Raw genomic sequence first — 18342 nt, 5'->3', positions numbered from 1 at the left:
CTTTGGGTTTTCATGGCCTGTGTATATTTTTCTGTAGTGTGACCCTTATCCTATAGTCTATGAGTCAATTTTGTTCTAAGTCCGACCTGCCTGTTAAACGTTGAGCTAGTTGAGGGCAAGGCCCATGTCTCAGTGATGGAAAAATGAATGACCGAATCATAAAAAATGTTTACATAGAAAGGAGGGTGGGATGGTGTTCCAACATGGCTGGTTGTCAGTCAGGAATCACACTTGACTGCAAGGATAGAGATCTGAATAAAGTGGTTCATTCTGCCCTGTGAAACCAGTTTAGAGGTCGGTGGCCGAGTGTTGGTGTGGGGGTGTCGCTGTGTCATCAGGAGCCCAGGCTCCGGCGCTCTGCTCAGCCCCCTTTAATGCGTGGCTTCCCTCTCCAAGGTAACCTCATGGTTGCTTGAGCTACAGAGAGGAGGAAAGAGAAGGGCTGTGAGGAAAGAGCAAGTCCATGAAGGTAGCTTCCTGTAAAAACATGTCTCAAGGTCCTACCCAGAAGCTCTGCTTTCATTTCAGAGGCCAGAATTTAGTCACATCTAGCTGAATTTTGAAGAGATAAATATATGGCAGTAAATACAGGTAAGTAGAAATTATAAATATAATATTTATGTTGATTATATTATCATACTTAAATATAATGTAAATATAATAAGTGTATGGTAATAGCAAATTTTAAATGACATTTTTCTTTTAAAAAAAAACAGCTTTTAGGTGCAAATGGACTCTTCTATAAAGAAGATATAAATTGGTCAATAAACACACAAAAAGATGCTCACCATCATTAGGCATTAGGAAAATGCTAATCAGAATCACAATGAGATGCCACTTCACACCCTCTAGAATGGCTCTAGAATCAAAAAGACATAGTAACAAGTGTTCACAAGGACCTGGATTAATTACAATCCTCCTACATTGCTGGTGGGACTGTAAAGTGGTGTAGCCACTTTGGAAACCAGTCTGATGGTCCAAAATGTTAAACATTGAGTTGCCATATGACCTGGCAATTTCACTTCTAGATATACACCCAGGAGAGTGAAGACATCCATCCACGCAAAAACTTGTACACGAGTGTTCATAGTATTACTATTCATGATAGCCCAAAGTAGAAGCAACCAAAATGTCCGTCAAATAATGAGTGGATCAACAAATTGTGGTCTATTCATATAATGGGATATTATTCTGCCATAAAAATGAATGACGTACTGACACATTCTGTGACATGGATGAACCTTGAAAACATGCTGACTGAAAGAAGACAGTCACAAAAGACAACATAGTGTATGATTCCATTTATGTGGAATGCCAAGAACAGGCAAATCTATAGACAGAAACTAGATTAGTGGTTGCCTAGGAGTGAGGGGGAATGGGGAGCGATTGCTAATGAATGTCTCTTGGGGATGATGAAAATGTTCTAAAATTAGATAGTGGTGTTCATTGCACAACTTTGAATATACTAAAAACCACCGTACACTTTTAAAAGGGTGAATTGTATGGCGTGTGAATTATACCTCAATAAAGTCACTTTAAAAACCAGCTTTTATCTGTTTGTAAGACTTATCTTCAAAGTTAACTTCAAAAGAAATGAACTGGTAGGGAGGGTGGGGAGAAGTTCCCCAAACCAGTTAACATTTCAAGGACTGTATTTGTCTTCTCTTCATTTGAGACTTAGCTTAAAAAAAAAAAAAAAAAAAAATCTGCCTTGCTTGGTCAGGGTCAGATCCATCTGGCTGGTTGCCCAGATGATGGAGATTCTGAGTGGTTTCTTTGTTCTGAAGACTTCTCATTTAAAAAATGAACTATTTTTTTCTAAGTCTCCAAAGCTGAGGAATAGAGATGCCAGGGGTCAGCAAATAGACATAGGAAGCCACTTCTCTGTAAACCAGGATGTCATAAGGGTTTGCTCTATGGAGCTCTTGTTCCTTGGGGATTTTGTTGCTGATAGATGGGCAGAGGCAGCTCGAAGGCCGTGGGGAAATCACAGTGTGCTTGGACAGCTTCTGTGCCAAGACTTTGCATATAGGCAACTCCTGCCTGATCAGGAGCTCTGTCTCCCTAAGCCTCTGATTCCTCATCAGTGAATTGGGAAAGTGAATAATCTCACCCCGGGGTGGTCGCACCAGATCATGGCCCTGAGCGTGCTCTGGTATATGCCGGCTGTACACCCCACGGGTGACTTTGGGGTGGCTCCAGGGGGCATGGTTTGAGAAATGAAAGAGGGAAGATTGGCAGAAGAGGCACCTTGGACATCGTGGGGGAGTGGTTGTCAGGATGGAAGGTAGAAGTGATGATTGGAAGGCTGTGGTGACAAGGATTGCCAGAAGGCACTGGCCAGCAGTCCTTCCTCAGCCGGTGTTACTGGTGTGCTGGTTGGGGGCCACTGAAGTCAGACCACAGGGGCAGCTGGCCTGCATGGCATGGAAAGTGCTGGCAAAGGTGGTGGGGGAGGACCCTACCCCGTCTGCTCTAAGCTTCCCTTAGGTCAGCTTTTGTGACATGTTCTGGATTCTTCAGCATCTTTTGCAGAGGCTCATATTCTCACAAAGCCCCTCTGGAATTAAAAAGAAATAAATGATCCTTTTCGTGTAGTGCAAGATTAAGAAGTGGACTTTACATCTTTTGTCAATGTATTTTAGACTGATATGCTACTAAAGAATGTCCTTATGGGGTTCATTTTGATTAGATAAATGAAACTTTCAGATCTGATTACAAAACCCTCGAAGTCTATCTGTGGATTTTCCCAGCTATTTTTGTGTTTATCAAACTGTTCTTCACACTCCCTCTCTTCAATTGGTGTTCTATTTTTTTAAGTTGATTTTTTTTTCTTAGTAATCTCTATACTCAGTGAGCTTTAACTCGTGACCTCAAGATCAAGAGTCACATGCTCTTCTGACTGAGCCAGCCAGGCACTCCAACCAGTGGTCTATTTTTGATATATATTGAGAAAATATGAATAAAACACAATTTAGAAGTAAGGGTAACAACCACCATAGCAACTAATGGTGTTCAGATGACCCAGACACAAATATGCTTCTTTGCTACCCCACACATGTCTACTTGATGAGCATGCAGAGCCCTCAAGAAATTCTATTAAAGTGGGGAAATATTTATTATAGTTCATTGATTTTAAGATAGGCATTTCCCCCATTTTAACATCTCTTAAATTGTGATATGTCTTGTAGTCACTGGCATCTTACATTGATTTTTTTTTCTTTCTTGTACGATGGTGCATCTTACAATCAATTGCTTAAAACCTTGCTTTGATGAAATGTGGCCAATATTAGTCATTGAATTGAGAAAATGTATTCTCTGTCTGCCCTTGGATGTACATGTTGAATGATTGCATGCCCACACTTGCATCACCACCAGGAACTTCCACATCACCCTCTCCAGACAGCCAATAAAGCATCTTTTTGTTCTTTGCAGATTTTTATTACTAAATTACAAGAAGATCTCTCGCTCTCAGGTCTCTAACTATAAAAGGTACGGTGGAACCTTTCGCCCTTCCCCATCCTTTCCACTCCTCCAGCCCCGCAGGGTCCCTCCCAAGAGGTACTTGGTTTGTATGACTGTCCCTGGAACCATTTCTGGAATCTGGTCATCCCCAAAGGCCCTTTCCAAAGCGACTCATCAATGTGGGTTTATCTGTTGCTGTCTCTGGGAAGAAAAGGGAAGAGGGGCATCCCTTTGCCCTACTGTGTGAGGAGTGACCAGTTACTTCCTTATCCTCCCTGGATAGGACCACTGGCTCAATGACCTGTAAAGGCCATTTCAGCACTTCCATTCTGTTTGTCTCCAAGGCTTCACCTTAGGTAAGAACTTTTCGCTCTCATTCACCTCTCAGGGGGCTCTGACTTTTTACAGCTGAAGGTCCATCTTATCTGAGATGGACAGTATTACCTAGCAGCATGCATACTCTAGCAACATGAACGACATCAAGAGCAACAGAGAACTGTACCAGCAATACACAGCCTTGGCCCCCAGGCTGCTGGCCCGCATCTCCAAACTGCTCATCATTTGCCGGAATGCAGGCATTTCTGTACCTAAGGGCATCAGGAACATCTTTGAGTTCACTTGGGAGGAACTCACTGCCGACCCCATGGTACCTACTGCGTCTGACATCCTGGGCCTGGAGATCAGCATTGGATCCCCACCTGTGGTGCTTATGGAATCAACCTCCATGCAGGCCACTGTCCAGAAGAAGGCACCCCCACCAGTACTACCACCTCCGTCACTGCCCACACCCACTGGGCCCGCCAGCTTCACCCGCTCTCCCACCCATGGCCATCTGGTGCACTCTAGCCGGGAAATCCTGCAGAAATTCCAGCGGCGGTCCATCCACCTGCTGACAGAGCTGCTCACCCTAAAGATGAAGGCCATGGTGGAGTCTGTATCTGGTAAGGCTGGCTCACCAGATTCTTCTCCATTTTTTCTGAGCCCAGAAGGATCTACCCAGACCGATGTGTGTGTGTCCACCACAGCCACCATAGCCCCCCCAGCCAGGTGTATAAGAATATGCTAGGGATAGGTGGCAGCCATGGGTCTGCCATAGGAATAGAACCCTGTCCCACAACCCCCCTCAAGAGTAATCCTCTCCCCCCAAAGTGTTCTCTTTTTTCTCCCATTCCCCCAGTATTACTGAGCTCAGATTGGAAGGTAGGCTGTGGAGAACAGTGTGAGGCCAGAGGCACTGAAGGGTGGAGTTTGTAGAAATGAAGGGTGGAGAGAGGCAACACCCAGGAAGAGGGGGTGAATTGAGAGGGCTGATTGGTGTTTAGCAAGACCATCCATGGTAAGGGTGTAACCCCAAGATCAAGGAGGGAAGATAGAGCCATATCAGTAATTGAGCCTTCTAGATGCTTCTAGAACTTTCTAGATGTTATTTTAAATACTAATGGCACCAGGACCCTGGCCTGTGGGTAGGAAGAGAGAAGGGTAAGGGGGGTAGAGAGCAAAATGCCACCTGACAGGTCTTGGGAAATCGAGACCCTTCCATTAAGGAGACCCTTCTATTAAAAGACCCTCACTTGCTTACCCTAGGAATAGAGCTTCCCTCTACCCTTATTTCCTGGGCCATTTACAGAGGTCTTTTCCTGGAAGCATTAGCCCTGTGCTGGGAGGAAAATGAGTTGCTTCAATGATTCCTTTAGTAGGTGCCAATCCTCTGGACATCACAAGGCGCTTCGTGGAGGCCAGCCTGCTCCTCCACGTCAATGCCAAGGAGATGGCTCTTGACTACCTGATCAGCACAATTGGAAAAAGTAGCTATGGTGCCGGACAGACAGGGAAAGGTGGGTACCCAAGCTTCAGCCCTTAGAAGTTCGAATAGTGCCACTAAGAATGCAATAGAAAGGTCAAATCCCCAGTTTAAACATTTGACATCTCCAAGAGTTGAGGTGGATTCTCAAGCAGAGAGATTCTGGAGCAACAGAGATTCTTAAATGCTGCAGGTGAGTATAGAAATCGGTGCAGTTCCCATGGAGAGCAGTTTGATGGTATCTGCAAGGTGGTCGATGCTCTAGCATGTGACAACTCAGCAACTTCTCTTCTAGGTCATTCCCTAGGGCTGTGCTTTTCAAACTGTCTGTGGTAAAGGACCAACTTGTAAAATTGCCGATCTCTATCTCTCGTGGACTGACGTTTTCAAAAATGTGATGTGACAGCAATGTAAAATTGGCACAGAGGTTTCTAAATGTTTACTCTTAATTTTTGTGCTCATCTGGCCATGGGCTGGTGTGGATTCTCATCAGTCCACTAGCCACACTTGGCTAGTCACACTTGGCACACGTGGGCAAGAAGTTGTACCAGAATGTTTATTGCAGTACTGTTTGGAATGGCAAAAGAAAATAAAATTGAAAACAACATAAGTGTCCATCAATAGGAGGAAAACAATTGATAGTCTATTTAAACAATGGAACGTAGTGAGAAGTAAAAATCAAGCACTTGTACAGCATAGGGACTGTAGTCAATAATACTACAGTGACAGATGTGTCAGATGTGACAGAGGCGACCACACTTACTGTGATGAGCAGTTTGTAATGTGCATAAATATTGAATCACAGTATTGCACACCTGAAAGTAATATAATATTGTATGTCAACTATACTTCAATTAAAAAGAAAAAAATAATACAAAATGAAATAAGCATTAAAATGCACATATCAGTATAGATAAAATCTCAAAACACAGTGTTAAGCAAATAAAAGAAAGCAAGTTTGAGAAGGATACATTTGGTATGATACTATTTAAATAAAATTTGAAAGAATACAAGCAATATTGCTTTGGGTACAGTATAAAAGCGTGGAGGGGAATGCTGGATGCTAAGTTGGAGGAAGTGAGCATTAGAGAGGGGTGGAGGGGAATAGGATCTGGGAGACACAGTGAATCAGTTGTATCTAATGTATCTCTTAAGCATGGTGGATATACAAGTACAACTGACCCTTGTGCTGACCCCCCAAGCAGTAAAAAATCTAGATGTAACTTTTGAGTCCCTCAAAACTTAACTACTAATAGCCTAATGTAGATCAAAATTCTTACTGTTAACATAAACAGTTAACACATACTTTGTGTGTTATATGTATTATATACTGTATTCTTACAATAAAATAAGGTAGCGAAAAGAAAATTTGTTAACAAAATCCTAAGGAAGATGGGGCGCCTGGGTGGCTCAGTCGGTTAAGCATCCAACTTCAACTCAGATCATGATTTCACGGCTTGTGAGTTCGAACCCTGTGTTGGGCTCTGTGCTGACAGCTCAGAGCCTGGAGCCTGCTTCGTTTTCTGTGTCTCCCTCTCCCTCTCTCTTTGCCCCTCCCCTGCTCACGCTCTCTCTCTCTCTCTCTCTCTCTCTGTGTCTCTCAAAAATAAACATTAAAAAAATTTTTTTTAAATCCTAAGGAATAAAAAATATATTTACAGGACCGTACTATAGTTATTGAAAGAAATTCACATATAAGTGGACCCTCACAGTTCAAACCCATGTTGTTCAAAGGTCACCTGTGTTCATTTTGGATGCCTGAAAGTCATCCTGCCTGTTAGGTTTCATAGGGAAGTGTAAAAAAAATTTAAATCTCACAACCATTGACTCTCACCTGTAAAATCCATCCCTCCCTATAAAATAGCATCTCTCCCCGTCCACTGGATGTTTGTCCATCTTGGACAAACCTTTCCTTGGAGGTCAGAGCTTAAACATCTGATAATATACATGTACAGTACAAATAAATTGCATAATAAAATTGGCAGCCTTGCAGGAAAAATGTAGGATTTCATGGAGTCAGTGGAAGTGATGTTGGAAAGCTGCTGAGTCCCCATGCGAAGCCACTGACGATGGCACAGTGAGGCAAAACCAATCAGCTACTGGAGACAGGAAAATCATCTGGGGCAGCGACTCCTTGCAGAAAGGATGACTTGGGGGTCAGTTAAAAGTAAAAACTGATAAAGCCCTTGGGTATTTTTGCAAAGAAAAACAGGAAGGTACTCCTGTTTTATTGCTATCCTACAACCATTCAGGAAAAAAGAAAATCACCCCACCTCAAAAAATAAAAAAAAAAAAATGACACAGTCATTTTTATTGCTTATGAGAATTAGCGTGTGCTTACGAAATCAACAAACTTTTGTTAAATACAAGGTAAAATAAAGTTATTTTGATAAATTTTGGGGTTTTTTCCTAAGCCTCGATCCAAGTATGCTTTTTTTTTCTTTTATTAAATTTTATGAAGTTTTTAATTTTAATTACAGTATATTTAACATACAGTGTTGTGTTAGTTTCAGGTGTACAATATAGTGAGTCAGCAATCCTATGCCTTGTTCAGAGCTCTTCACTTATTTCACCCCTCCCCCACCTACCTCCCCTCTGTAACCATCAGCATGTTCTCTGTACTTAAGAGTCTGTTTCTTTGTTTGTCTGTCTGTCTCTCTTTTTTCCTTCTGCTTATTTGTCTTCATGTGTCTCTTGACCATCTGGTTGTCTTTGGAGAAATGTCTGGTCATGTTTTCTGCCCATTTTTTAATTGGATTATTTATTTTTTGGTTTTCGAGTTTGTTTTCATTTTCTAAAATAAAATTCCAATTGGACTCCCCCACCCCCACCTCCGCACTATTTACCATGACCTGGAGGTCTTTGTTTTAAGGGAATTTACTCTTTGCGCATGCTGCTCAGGATCAGCTATGCCATGAAAACACTGGCCCTCTAACTATGCTGTAACTATATACACAGATGGTTACCAGCATGCATGGAGTCCTGCATCTTGCATTCTGTGTGGAGCTTAGAGATCCATCTCATTTGTGGGGGACACTGCCTGCTGGTCTATTGCATGGGTAGGAAAGTCCCACCTGGCCCAGTGGCTCACCCTCAGACCTGCCCAAGATGCTCCCCTACCTGAATGTAGCATTCCCTTACCTTGAAAAAGAAATGGTTGTCACCATTAGTATTCCACCCCATAAGGTGTTTGAGCATTCTTGCAGGGTCACAGACGTTCACCCGTGATTCAGTGGCTTCCTGCCTCCCTTCTGGGTTGTGGTTAATATGGTGGAAGAGAATTTGCAGAGAACTGAGCTGAACTCTGGAAAGGCTTTGATGATTTCTGCATCCTGCTACATTAGCAGGAGTGTTCCACCACACTCCCTAAGAAATCTCTCACTTGCTGGCATGTCTGTTCCAGATGCTCCTCTTTAAACAAGCCTAGAGCTTGGGGAAAAAAAAAAAAAACCTAACCAACAAAATATAAATGAAGGACTGATCTGTTCTTTTTGGAAAAGCATTAATCCTAGAAAGACTTGAATTAGCTCTTACAGGGCATTAAAAAGAAGATCCAAATGCTGTTGACGTATTTTACATGACATTTGCTTTTCTGGACCCTCTTACTGCATGAGGTAGACCAAAGCTGTAACTGGGTCTGGAGTAGTCTTCCCTTAAAGCTACAGCCAGAATATACCCTTTGCTTAAGGAAGCATTTCCTTAGTGATAAGCCTGCTTCCTGCCTTTTCTCCTTTCCAGTACATACTAGTCTGCCTTGTCATGAAAGAAAACTGGACTGCTCCTTGATCTTCAGTTGTTGGCAATATTACTAAGTAAAACATATACAAAAAAGGAAAACAAATAATCTTGCCATCTTTATTTACATAATTCCTATTTTTCATTTTTGTAATCTCCTTTTTGGTTTCTCTCTCTCTCTCTCTCTCTCTCTCTCTCTCTCTCTCTCTCTCTCTCTATATATATATATATATATATATATATATATATACTACAATTTTCCTGCCTCTCAGTTTCCTTAACTGAGAGACAAATGTTTGCCAACATAGCTATATATTTTAATAATTGTCGCTTTAATTCATTGTAGACTTTTAATGTTCAGGTTCTATTATTAACCAAATGCTTAGGTTTTCAGTTTCCTACTATTAGTATAATATGCATCGCAATATGCAAGTTCAGTTTCTATTGGTTAAGATTGATTAAGAGAGATTATTGGGGCAGAAAGTTTCAATATGTGTACAGCTCTTACCAAATACTATTTTCTAGATGGATTTTGCCTATACCAGCATGGTTGACTGGTTTTATCCCATCTTTACCAGTATTGGCTGTTGTCAGTTCATTTCTGCTAACTTAGAAGGTACTGAAAGTTATCCTAATCTTAACTTTTGTATCACTAGTGAAGGTTATTATTTGCACGTGTGCAGTCTCTGGTTATAGTCTTTATCTATTTAGGTCAGGTCTGCCATTTTCTTTAGGAATTTGAATGAACCATGATAAGTTGCTTAACATTTCCTAACAATTTCATGCCTAACCAGCGAAATGACCATATTTGGGTAAAGAATGAGTCAATGATTTGATGAAGTTTATGTAAGTATGATCACGATTTTCCGCCAGTGATGGGGGTGCTAAATTTTAATTCTCAAGTGGTCGGATATCAAATGATTCTATGTGAAACAGTGTGATTCTGCAAGAGCCTGATTTGTTGTTGAAGAAGCATCTGATTTCAGTGTCCTAGATAGAGAATAATTGGCCCAATGTTTATTCCCTCCACCTAGCGCCGCACTTATACCTGCATTTGCCCTCGCAATAATACCATCACCTTCTGTGCTTGCTGCTCCCGGCTCCCTGTGCTGGTGTCATTACTGTCTTGAGGGATACTATAGTAGGGTGAGGGGTACCGTCGGAAAGGAATCTTAAAGATTCCCCTTAATTACTCTGAGCCTGCTCATGCATTAAAAAGTCTTTTTCTTCCAAGATGTGGTTGTTTTGTAGCAATCAGGGCACTTTAGAATATCTACTCTACCATACTGTCAGAACAAAAAATGTAATACTAAATTTTTGGTTACAAGAAAAATTGAAAAGTTGAAAAAAGAGTTCCTCCATCTTCCACTCCAGATTCCTCTGTGAGCACTCCAACCATGGGTGTGAACTCACCTTACCAGCTTGTCTACGAGTCATCTACTGGCTGTCTGAGCTTTTCCCTCTCAACTGGAAGGGAAGTCAAGAAGAAAACAGGTAACAGAGGATTCCAGCAAAGAGCTCTTAGCCCATCTTTGGGGGAGGGGGTGGGGGAGGGGATAGAGGATTCCCAGTGCAGGTTGATGAGATGCTTTGATTTAGTTTTCTGATAGGAAGGGTACATGGCTGTCCTGCCTGTTGGCAGAAGCTATTGACACAGATTCTTTCCCATAAAAGTTGACACATCTCAACCCAGTCACTCCACAGTGCAGTCTCACCATTTGATTGTTTTACGTGCCCTCTGTTCCTGGTGATGTGGTTCCCTTCACACAGGACAACATCCCTATCAAACCTACATCTTCCATCCCCCTCAGTATCCCAAACTCACCCCCTCTATCAAGAGAGAGATCTATGTTGCTCCTACTCACACAGCCAGTGGGGGAACGAGTATCTGAAGAGACGTATTTGGATACCAGACCTAACAGCATGTCCCAAAGTGGGCTGATTCATGCAGAAAGAAGAGAAAGACATAGAGGGACCTGCTATCCCACGGAGAAGGACACACAACAGAAAGAAAGGCTTAAGACAAAGAACAGGTGGCAGTAGACCAGATAGTATAGCAGCAACCATGCAGCCAGAACCTCCGAGAAATAAGTTGGGAGTGGAAGTGGCAAGGCAAAGTCTCATGGAATTTCCAGTTACCTTCTCCCCAACCAGCTGTGATGGCAGATGGTGGAATGGGGTAGGCAGGGAGGACTGTACTTGCAAAGTAGGTGGTGGAAGGATCAACAAAAGGTGGGAATGCTCAAAGATTGTCCAGTTGATTCCCACAGACACTGGAGGTAAGGCTGGAAGTTGAGAAGTTTGCATTTTATTTCTGACCCTGCCTCTTGCTGACTATGTGATTTGCCTTCCTCCAGGCCTCATTCTCCATATCAAGCTCCTCCTGTGTCTTCAGTTAGTGAACAAATGTTTAGTGAACAATTGCTAGTTATCATTCACTGTTCTAAATCCTGGGGGTATACATGAGGACTCTAAGACAAAGAACACCTTCCCAAATGGAACTGACATCTTCAGCTTCCTTGTTTGGAGTAGATCCAGCTTCCCCCTCTCGTTTCCCAAGCTCCTTTACCTCTGTTGATGTGCTTTCTGTCACTGTGGTTCAATAACCCACAGCATCATTTCCAGCATCCCAATTTATGTGCTCCTGGTTTTATTATATCCACTCCTGAGCTGGCCCTAAATCAACAGAATCCCTTTGAGAGAAGACAAAGTATCTTCAAGATAAACTGTGATTTCATGATTTTTCCTCCTAATGATCTTGCAGGTGATGCCTTCTGTTGGCCTCTTTGTCTGTCTGGCTGTTTTCCTCTGCTACCCCACCAAAATGTGATTTGTCATGATGTGCATCATTCTGACTAGATGTATGTTCGTGGTGTTGCATCTGTTATAGGTTCTTGATATGTTTAGAAATTAGTCTCATACATACATGCCAGAATGGATGATTAACTTTCTCTAATAGTTTGTAAGTGACCATGTAGACCTGTTTTGCCCAGGAATGTCCCAGTTTATGCTTATTGTTCTGACATAACATTTAATGATGCCCGCTTTCACTCTAAAAACTTTCCCAGTTTGTATATGTTGTACAGTTATTCTGGTTTTAGGCCACTTTGAATTTTGGACCTCTGCTCTCTGTTCATGCACATGTGCTATCACACCTTACCAACTGCCCCCTTTGCAGTTCTAGGACCAAGCAGACTTGGAGTAGACAGGCTTCAGGAGTTTACTCCCTGAGGGAACAATAGCTATTTTTTGAAAGTATCCCAACTTTACAGAAGGAGAACTGAGAGAAGTCTGTCAAAAAATGGTTCCTGGTTGGAGTGAAAAGATATCACCCTCAAGGATCCAAGGCAACTAGGGCCAAGCCAGACATGAATGGTCAGACTAGAAGATGTTTCAGGAGGTCAGCCAGCTGCTAGCTGGGACTCAGGGCCAAGTCTCTGGTCTTGGGTGGCAGGAGGAGTGGCAAAAGGGATCAGAAACCACTCATAGTGGCAGATACCAGAGATGGTATCCAAGTACCAGCCAGAAAGCCGAAGAGTTGGCTGACAGTGAGGAAGACTTCATTTTGAGGCACTCAGGACCCAGCTGGAGCCTGAGCAGTGGCCCTGGCTTGAAACTCATTTTCATTCTTGAAACCAGGATGAAGTTGAGCCTACATATATTAAGAGAGAGCATGTGGCTCCAGTTGGGTGGGCAGCAGAGGCTCAGAAACATGTGGACCTGAAATGATGCCTCTGGAATTTTAGTCATGGAGGACTATCTCCACAAGTTCATGTCACCAAATCCTTATACCAGCTGACACCTGCCACAGGGTTATAACTGTGAAAATAAGTGCAATAAGCACAAAACATTGCCACCCAGAGTTGAGCAGGCAGAAGAAAGAATAAGCAAATTTGAAGATAGAACAATTGAAATGATTAAATCTGAAGAACAGATTTTTAAAAAGTAAACAGAGCCTAAGGGACCTGTGGGACACCATCAAGGAGAATAACATACACATTGTGGAAGTCTCAGAAGGAGAAGAGGGAAAGGGATAGCAAGAATATTTGAGGAAATGAAAAGTCCCAAGTTTGATGAAAGACATGAGTATAAACACCAAAGAAGTTTGACAGACTCCAAGTAACGTGAACTCAAAGAGACCCACACCAAGACACATTATAATCAAACTTTCAGAAGACAATGACAGTGAATCTGGAAGGCAGCAAGAGAAAAGCAAATCATTATATACAAGGAATTCTCAATAAGATTATCAGCAGGTTTCTCATCAGAAACTTTGGGGGCCACAAGGCACCAGGGCTGTATATTCAGAGTGATAAAAGAAAAAAAACCTATCAACCAAAAATCCTATATTCAGCTAAACTGTCCTTCAAAAGTGAGGGAGATATTAAAACATTCCCAGATAAAAGAAAATACATGGGCAATTATAAAAGCTAGTATTATTGTAATTGGTTCATAACTGTACTTTTTGTTTTTTACATTATTCATTTATTTATCTTAATTTTTTAAGTGTTTTCCTTTTATTTTTGAGAGAGACAGAGACAGAGGGACAGAGCACAAGTAGGGGAGGAGCAGAGAGAGAGGGAGACACAGAATCTGAAGCAGGTTCCAGGCTCTGAGCTGTCAGCACAGAACTCGACGCGGGACTCGAAGTCACAGATTGTGAGATCATGACCTAATCCAAAGTCGGATGCTAAACCAACTGAGCCCCCCGGATGCCTCTGTTTTTCAAAAGGATTTAAAAGACTTATACATTTAAAGAAAAAATTATTAGTTTTAAAGCTAGTATTACTGTAACTTTGGTTAACTACAAATCTTGTTTTCTACATAATTCAAAATACTAATACATTTTAAAAAAATCGTTAGTTTATGTTTAGGTGCATATACTAAATAAATATGTAATCTTGTTGGGGCACCTGGGTGTCTCAGTCAGTTAAGTGTCTGACCAGCTCAGGTCATGGTCTCGCGGTTCGAGCCCCGCGTTGGGCTCTGTGCTGACAGCTCAGAGCCTGGAGCCTGCTTCAGATTCTGTGTCTCCCTTTCTGTCTCTTCCACTCCCCTGTTCACACTCAGTCTCTTTCTCTCTCTTAAAAATAAATACACATTTAAAAAATTATAAAGATATAATCTTGTAACAACTGAAAGAGGTGGGAATGAATCTGTTAAAGGAGAGTTTTTGTAAGTTAAGCTGATAAAAATTCAAATTAGAGTGTTAGAACTTTGGGATGTTAAATGTAATCCCCACTGTTTCCCTCATTGTAACCACAAAGAAAATAGCTATACAATACACAAAAAAGCAAATGACAAAGGAATTTAAATATCTTATCACACAATCAACACAAAACAGTATTGTAGGACCCGAGGGACCAAAGCCATAAGGCATCTAGTAAACAAAAAGTACAATGACAGAAATCCCTTGTCAGTAATTACTTTAAATATGAATGGATTAAACTCCCCAATCAAAAGACAGAGATTGGCAGAATGGATTAGAGCACATGATCCAATGATGTACTATCTATAAGAGATTCACTTGAGATCCAAGGACACAAACAGGTTGGAAGTAAAAGGATGGAGAAAAGATATTCTATGCAAATATTAACCAAAGAGAACGGGGGTAGCAATACTAGTATCAGACAAAATAGACTTTAAATCAAAAAAGATTATAAGAGGGGCACCTGGGTGGCTCAGTTGGTTGACCATCCGACTCTTGATTTTGGCTCAGGTCATGATCTCACAATTGTTGAGATCAAGCCGCATGTCGAGCTCTGTGCTAGGCATGGAGCCTGCTTGAGATTCTCTCTCTCCCTCTCCCCTTCCCCTGCTTGAGCATGCACGTTCTCTCTCTCTCTCTCTCTCTCTCTCTCTCTCTCTCTCTCTCTCAAAAGTTTATAAGAGAAAAAGGACACTGGTATTAATAAAAGTTTCAATACAAGAAGATAATTATAAATGTTTATGCACCTAATGACAGACCATATAAATATCTGATGCAAAAAAATATATATAGCTGAAGCAAAAACTGACAGAATAAAGACAGTTCTACAATAGTGGTTGAAAATTTCAATACCCTACTCACCATAATGGAAAAACAACCAGGCAAAAGATAAGTAAGGAAAGAGAGGAAATAAACCAATTAGAGCACAAACAACAAAACAATACACATTCTTTTCAAGTGCACATGGGAGATTTTTCAGGATAGGCCATATGTTAGGCCACAGATTTTAAGTCTCAATCAATTAAAAAGGATATACAAAGTATCTTTTCGGACCACCATGGGATGAAGTTAGAAATCAATAACGAAGGAAAACTAGAAAAAAACCACAAAATTGTGGAAAGTAAATAACACATTCTTAAACAACCAACAGATTAAAGAAGAAATTGCAAGAGAAATTAGAAAACAGAGATGAATAAAAATTAGAATACAATATACCAAAACTTACAGGATGCAGCAGAAGTAGTACTAAGGGGGTAATTTACAGTTTTAAGTGCTTACATTAAAGACAAGATAAGAAAGACATCAAATAACCTAACTTCACAAGTTAAGGACCTAGAAAAAGAAGAAGAAACTAAAACCAAAGCTAGACAAGGTAAAAAATACAGATTAGAACAGAGAAAACAATCATATACCAACAAATTAGATAACTTGCATGGAATGGATAGATTCCTAGAAACACAAAACCTACCAAGACTCAGGAAGAAGTAGAAAAATGTTGATCTATAAATACTATGGAGATTAAATCAGTAATCAAAAACCTACCAACAAAGAAAAACCCTAGACCTGATGGCTTCAGTGGTGAATTCTACCAAACATTTAAAGAACTAATTACAATTATTCTTCATTCTCAAAGTTTAACAAAAAAATAAGAGGGAACACTTCTCAACTCCTTCTGTGAGGCCAGCATTACCCTGATACCAGAACCAGACTAGGACACTACAACAAAAGAAAACCACAGACAATGTCCTTTATGAACATTGATGCAAAAATCTTCCACAATATACTAGCAAACGGAATTCAATAGTACATTAGGGATTATACAGCATGACACCAAGAAGGATTTATTCCTGGAATGCAAACATGGTTCAATAACAAAACTCAATCGCAGAGTGAAGGGGAAAAAAACCACATGATCATCTCAGTGCAGAAAAAGCATTTGACAATTCAACACCCTTTCATGATTAAAAAACACTCAACAAACTAGGAATAGAAGTAAACTACCTTCACGTGGTAAAAGTCATATGTGAAAAACATAGAACAAGCATCATATTCAGTGATGAAAGATGGAAAGCTCTTCTTCTAAGATCAGGAACAAGGAAAAGGTACCCAAGTTCACCCCTTATATTCAACTTAGAACTGGAAGTTCTAGCCAAAGCAAGATTGAGAAGAAAAGGAATAAAAGACGTTCAAATTGGAAACATACACATTATACGGATATATATATATGTGTGTGTGTGTATATATGTATACACATATACATATATATACACGGATATATATATATCCATGTTCCTAGCAACATTATTCTCAATAGCTAAAACATGGAAGCAACCCAAGTGTCCATCAATGGATGAGTGGATAAAATGTGGTCTATACATACACATCGGAATATTGCTCAGCCTTTAAAAGGGAGGAAATTCTGACACATGCTATAATGTGGAAGAAGCTTGAGGACATTATGCTAAGTGAAATAAGCTAATCACAAAAAGATAAGTACTATATGGCTCTACCTATATGAGGTATTTAGAATAGTCAGACTCAGACAGAAAGTAAGGTGATGGTTACTAGAGGCTGGGGGGAGTAGAGAATGGGGAGTTGTTACTATTTAATGGGTAAGAGCTTTAATTTACAAAACGGGAGTTATAGAGGTAGATGATAGTGATTGTTGCACAGCAGTGTGGATGTATTTAATATCACTGAACTGTACATGTAAAAATGGTTAGGACGGTAAATTTTTGTTACATGTATTTTACCACAATATGTAAAAAAAAAAAAAAAAAAAAAATGCAGTCTCAGTCTGTCGATACACACTGCCCTCTGCAGAAGGCCCAAGATTAGCCAGCGTCGGAGAAGTGTTGCAGCCAATTGAGTTGGAACTGAGATTTTCTGTCTTTAATCAGAAGTGTCAAAAGGGAATCACTTCAGCATGCATGGCAGCCCCAGGCCCAGGCTGTCCTGGGGAAACATAGCTGGGTATGCCACTCTGCACATGCCTGTTCCTAACACATTCTTAGTTGACTCACAGAGCAGTGTCTCTGTGTTATAGTGACATGCCAGGGATTCCCATCCCCGGGAAGCATGAATGATGCCCCCCGATTATTTTGACTATCAGGAGAAGTGCTCCCTGCCACCTCACCCCCACGTGAACATGACGTCTTAAGAAACCATCCTCTAGAACCCCTCTCTAACTTCTTCCTCTCCAGCCACAGGCAGATCAAAAAACTTCGAAGACATAACCATGTCACCCCTCCAACGAGGACTCAGAAACTCTGCTTCTGACAGTATGGAGTTCAGCGACCCCTGCCCTGAGGCCCGAGAGAAGCTGCAGGAGATGTGTCGCCTTATGTGAGCGCCTGGGTGGTTGGGGGCAGACGCGAACATTGGGTATGGCTGCCAGCTACCTGGGTGTGCATGACGGGGAATTCACGGAAGTGTCTGAACAGGGCCAGGAAGTGCCAGCTGCCCAGTGCCCCCAACGACAGTGACCAGTGATGGGGTGATGGCCATCCCTCATATGCATTCATGTCCCTACACTCTCACCACTCACAGTCCTTTTCAGCCCTCACTATAACCTGATGAGGAAGAAGGGGTATGCCCATTTTGCGGATGAGGAAACCAGTAGCCAGAGCAAGCCATTAAGCTATTGCCGGAGGTCCCACAATTTGGTGGACCTGACACCAGGTCATTGATCTTAGCCTCCTCACCTTTTGCAGGGCTCCTTACACTTTTTAGGCTTTGTGACTTGAATGTTTATTTCTTAACACAATTTGTCAGATGTTTTCCTACAACAGCAGCAGCAGCAGCAGCAGCAAAAATCCTCTCAGAGCAAACAAAAAACATTGACCTGGGTGATTAATGATATCTATGGTTTGGGGTCTCACAAGTCCTAGTAAGTTAGTCTACATTTCTCCAAAGGCTCAGACCATGGGCCATAAAGGATTTAAAACCTAGCCCCATCTAAGGCATATGTCTTGGGCTCCCATGGGCCATCATTGCAGCTAAAGAACATGGGAGAAGGGAAGCTACCCAGTTTGCCCTTTACTGTAACATTCTGGATGGAAGCTCTTTCTTTGTAACCTCAGGAGTGGGGAGTGAGCAGAGTCCCCAGACCCTGCTCTCCAGACTCCCCTTC

At 41.5% G+C, this 18342-nt stretch overlaps 1 protein-coding gene across 10 annotated transcripts in view; it reads left to right on the top strand.

The window, feature by feature from the left end:
- CA2H3orf20 (chromosome A2 C3orf20 homolog) overlaps nt 1–18342 on the top strand; it is a 100946-nt gene that overhangs the window by 6648 nt on the left and 75956 nt on the right. For 8 of the 10 annotated variants that reach the window (XM_042979575.1, XM_042979581.1, XM_015542568.2 and 5 more), the window contains exons 2-7: nt 529–591; nt 3436–3492; nt 3749–4406; nt 5160–5300; nt 10376–10495; nt 17414–17555. In XM_042979575.1, coding sequence (XP_042835509.1) covers nt 3935–4406; nt 5160–5300; nt 10376–10495; nt 17414–17555 — 875 coding nt within the window. In that variant the 5' untranslated portion in view covers nt 529–591; nt 3436–3492; nt 3749–3934. The remainder of the gene's footprint in view (nt 1–528; nt 592–3435; nt 3493–3748; nt 4407–5159; nt 5301–10375; nt 10496–17413; nt 17556–18342) is intronic. The other 2 variants (XM_042979577.1, XM_042979576.1) reach the window with 2 other exon arrangements.

Source organism: Panthera tigris, chromosome A2 (genome assembly GCF_018350195.1).
Source record: "Panthera tigris isolate Pti1 chromosome A2, P.tigris_Pti1_mat1.1, whole genome shotgun sequence".
NCBI lineage: Eukaryota > Metazoa > Chordata > Mammalia > Carnivora > Felidae > Panthera > Panthera tigris.
The sequence above is the reverse complement of the archived record's forward strand: the minus strand, read 5'-3'. Positions and strand labels throughout refer to the sequence as shown.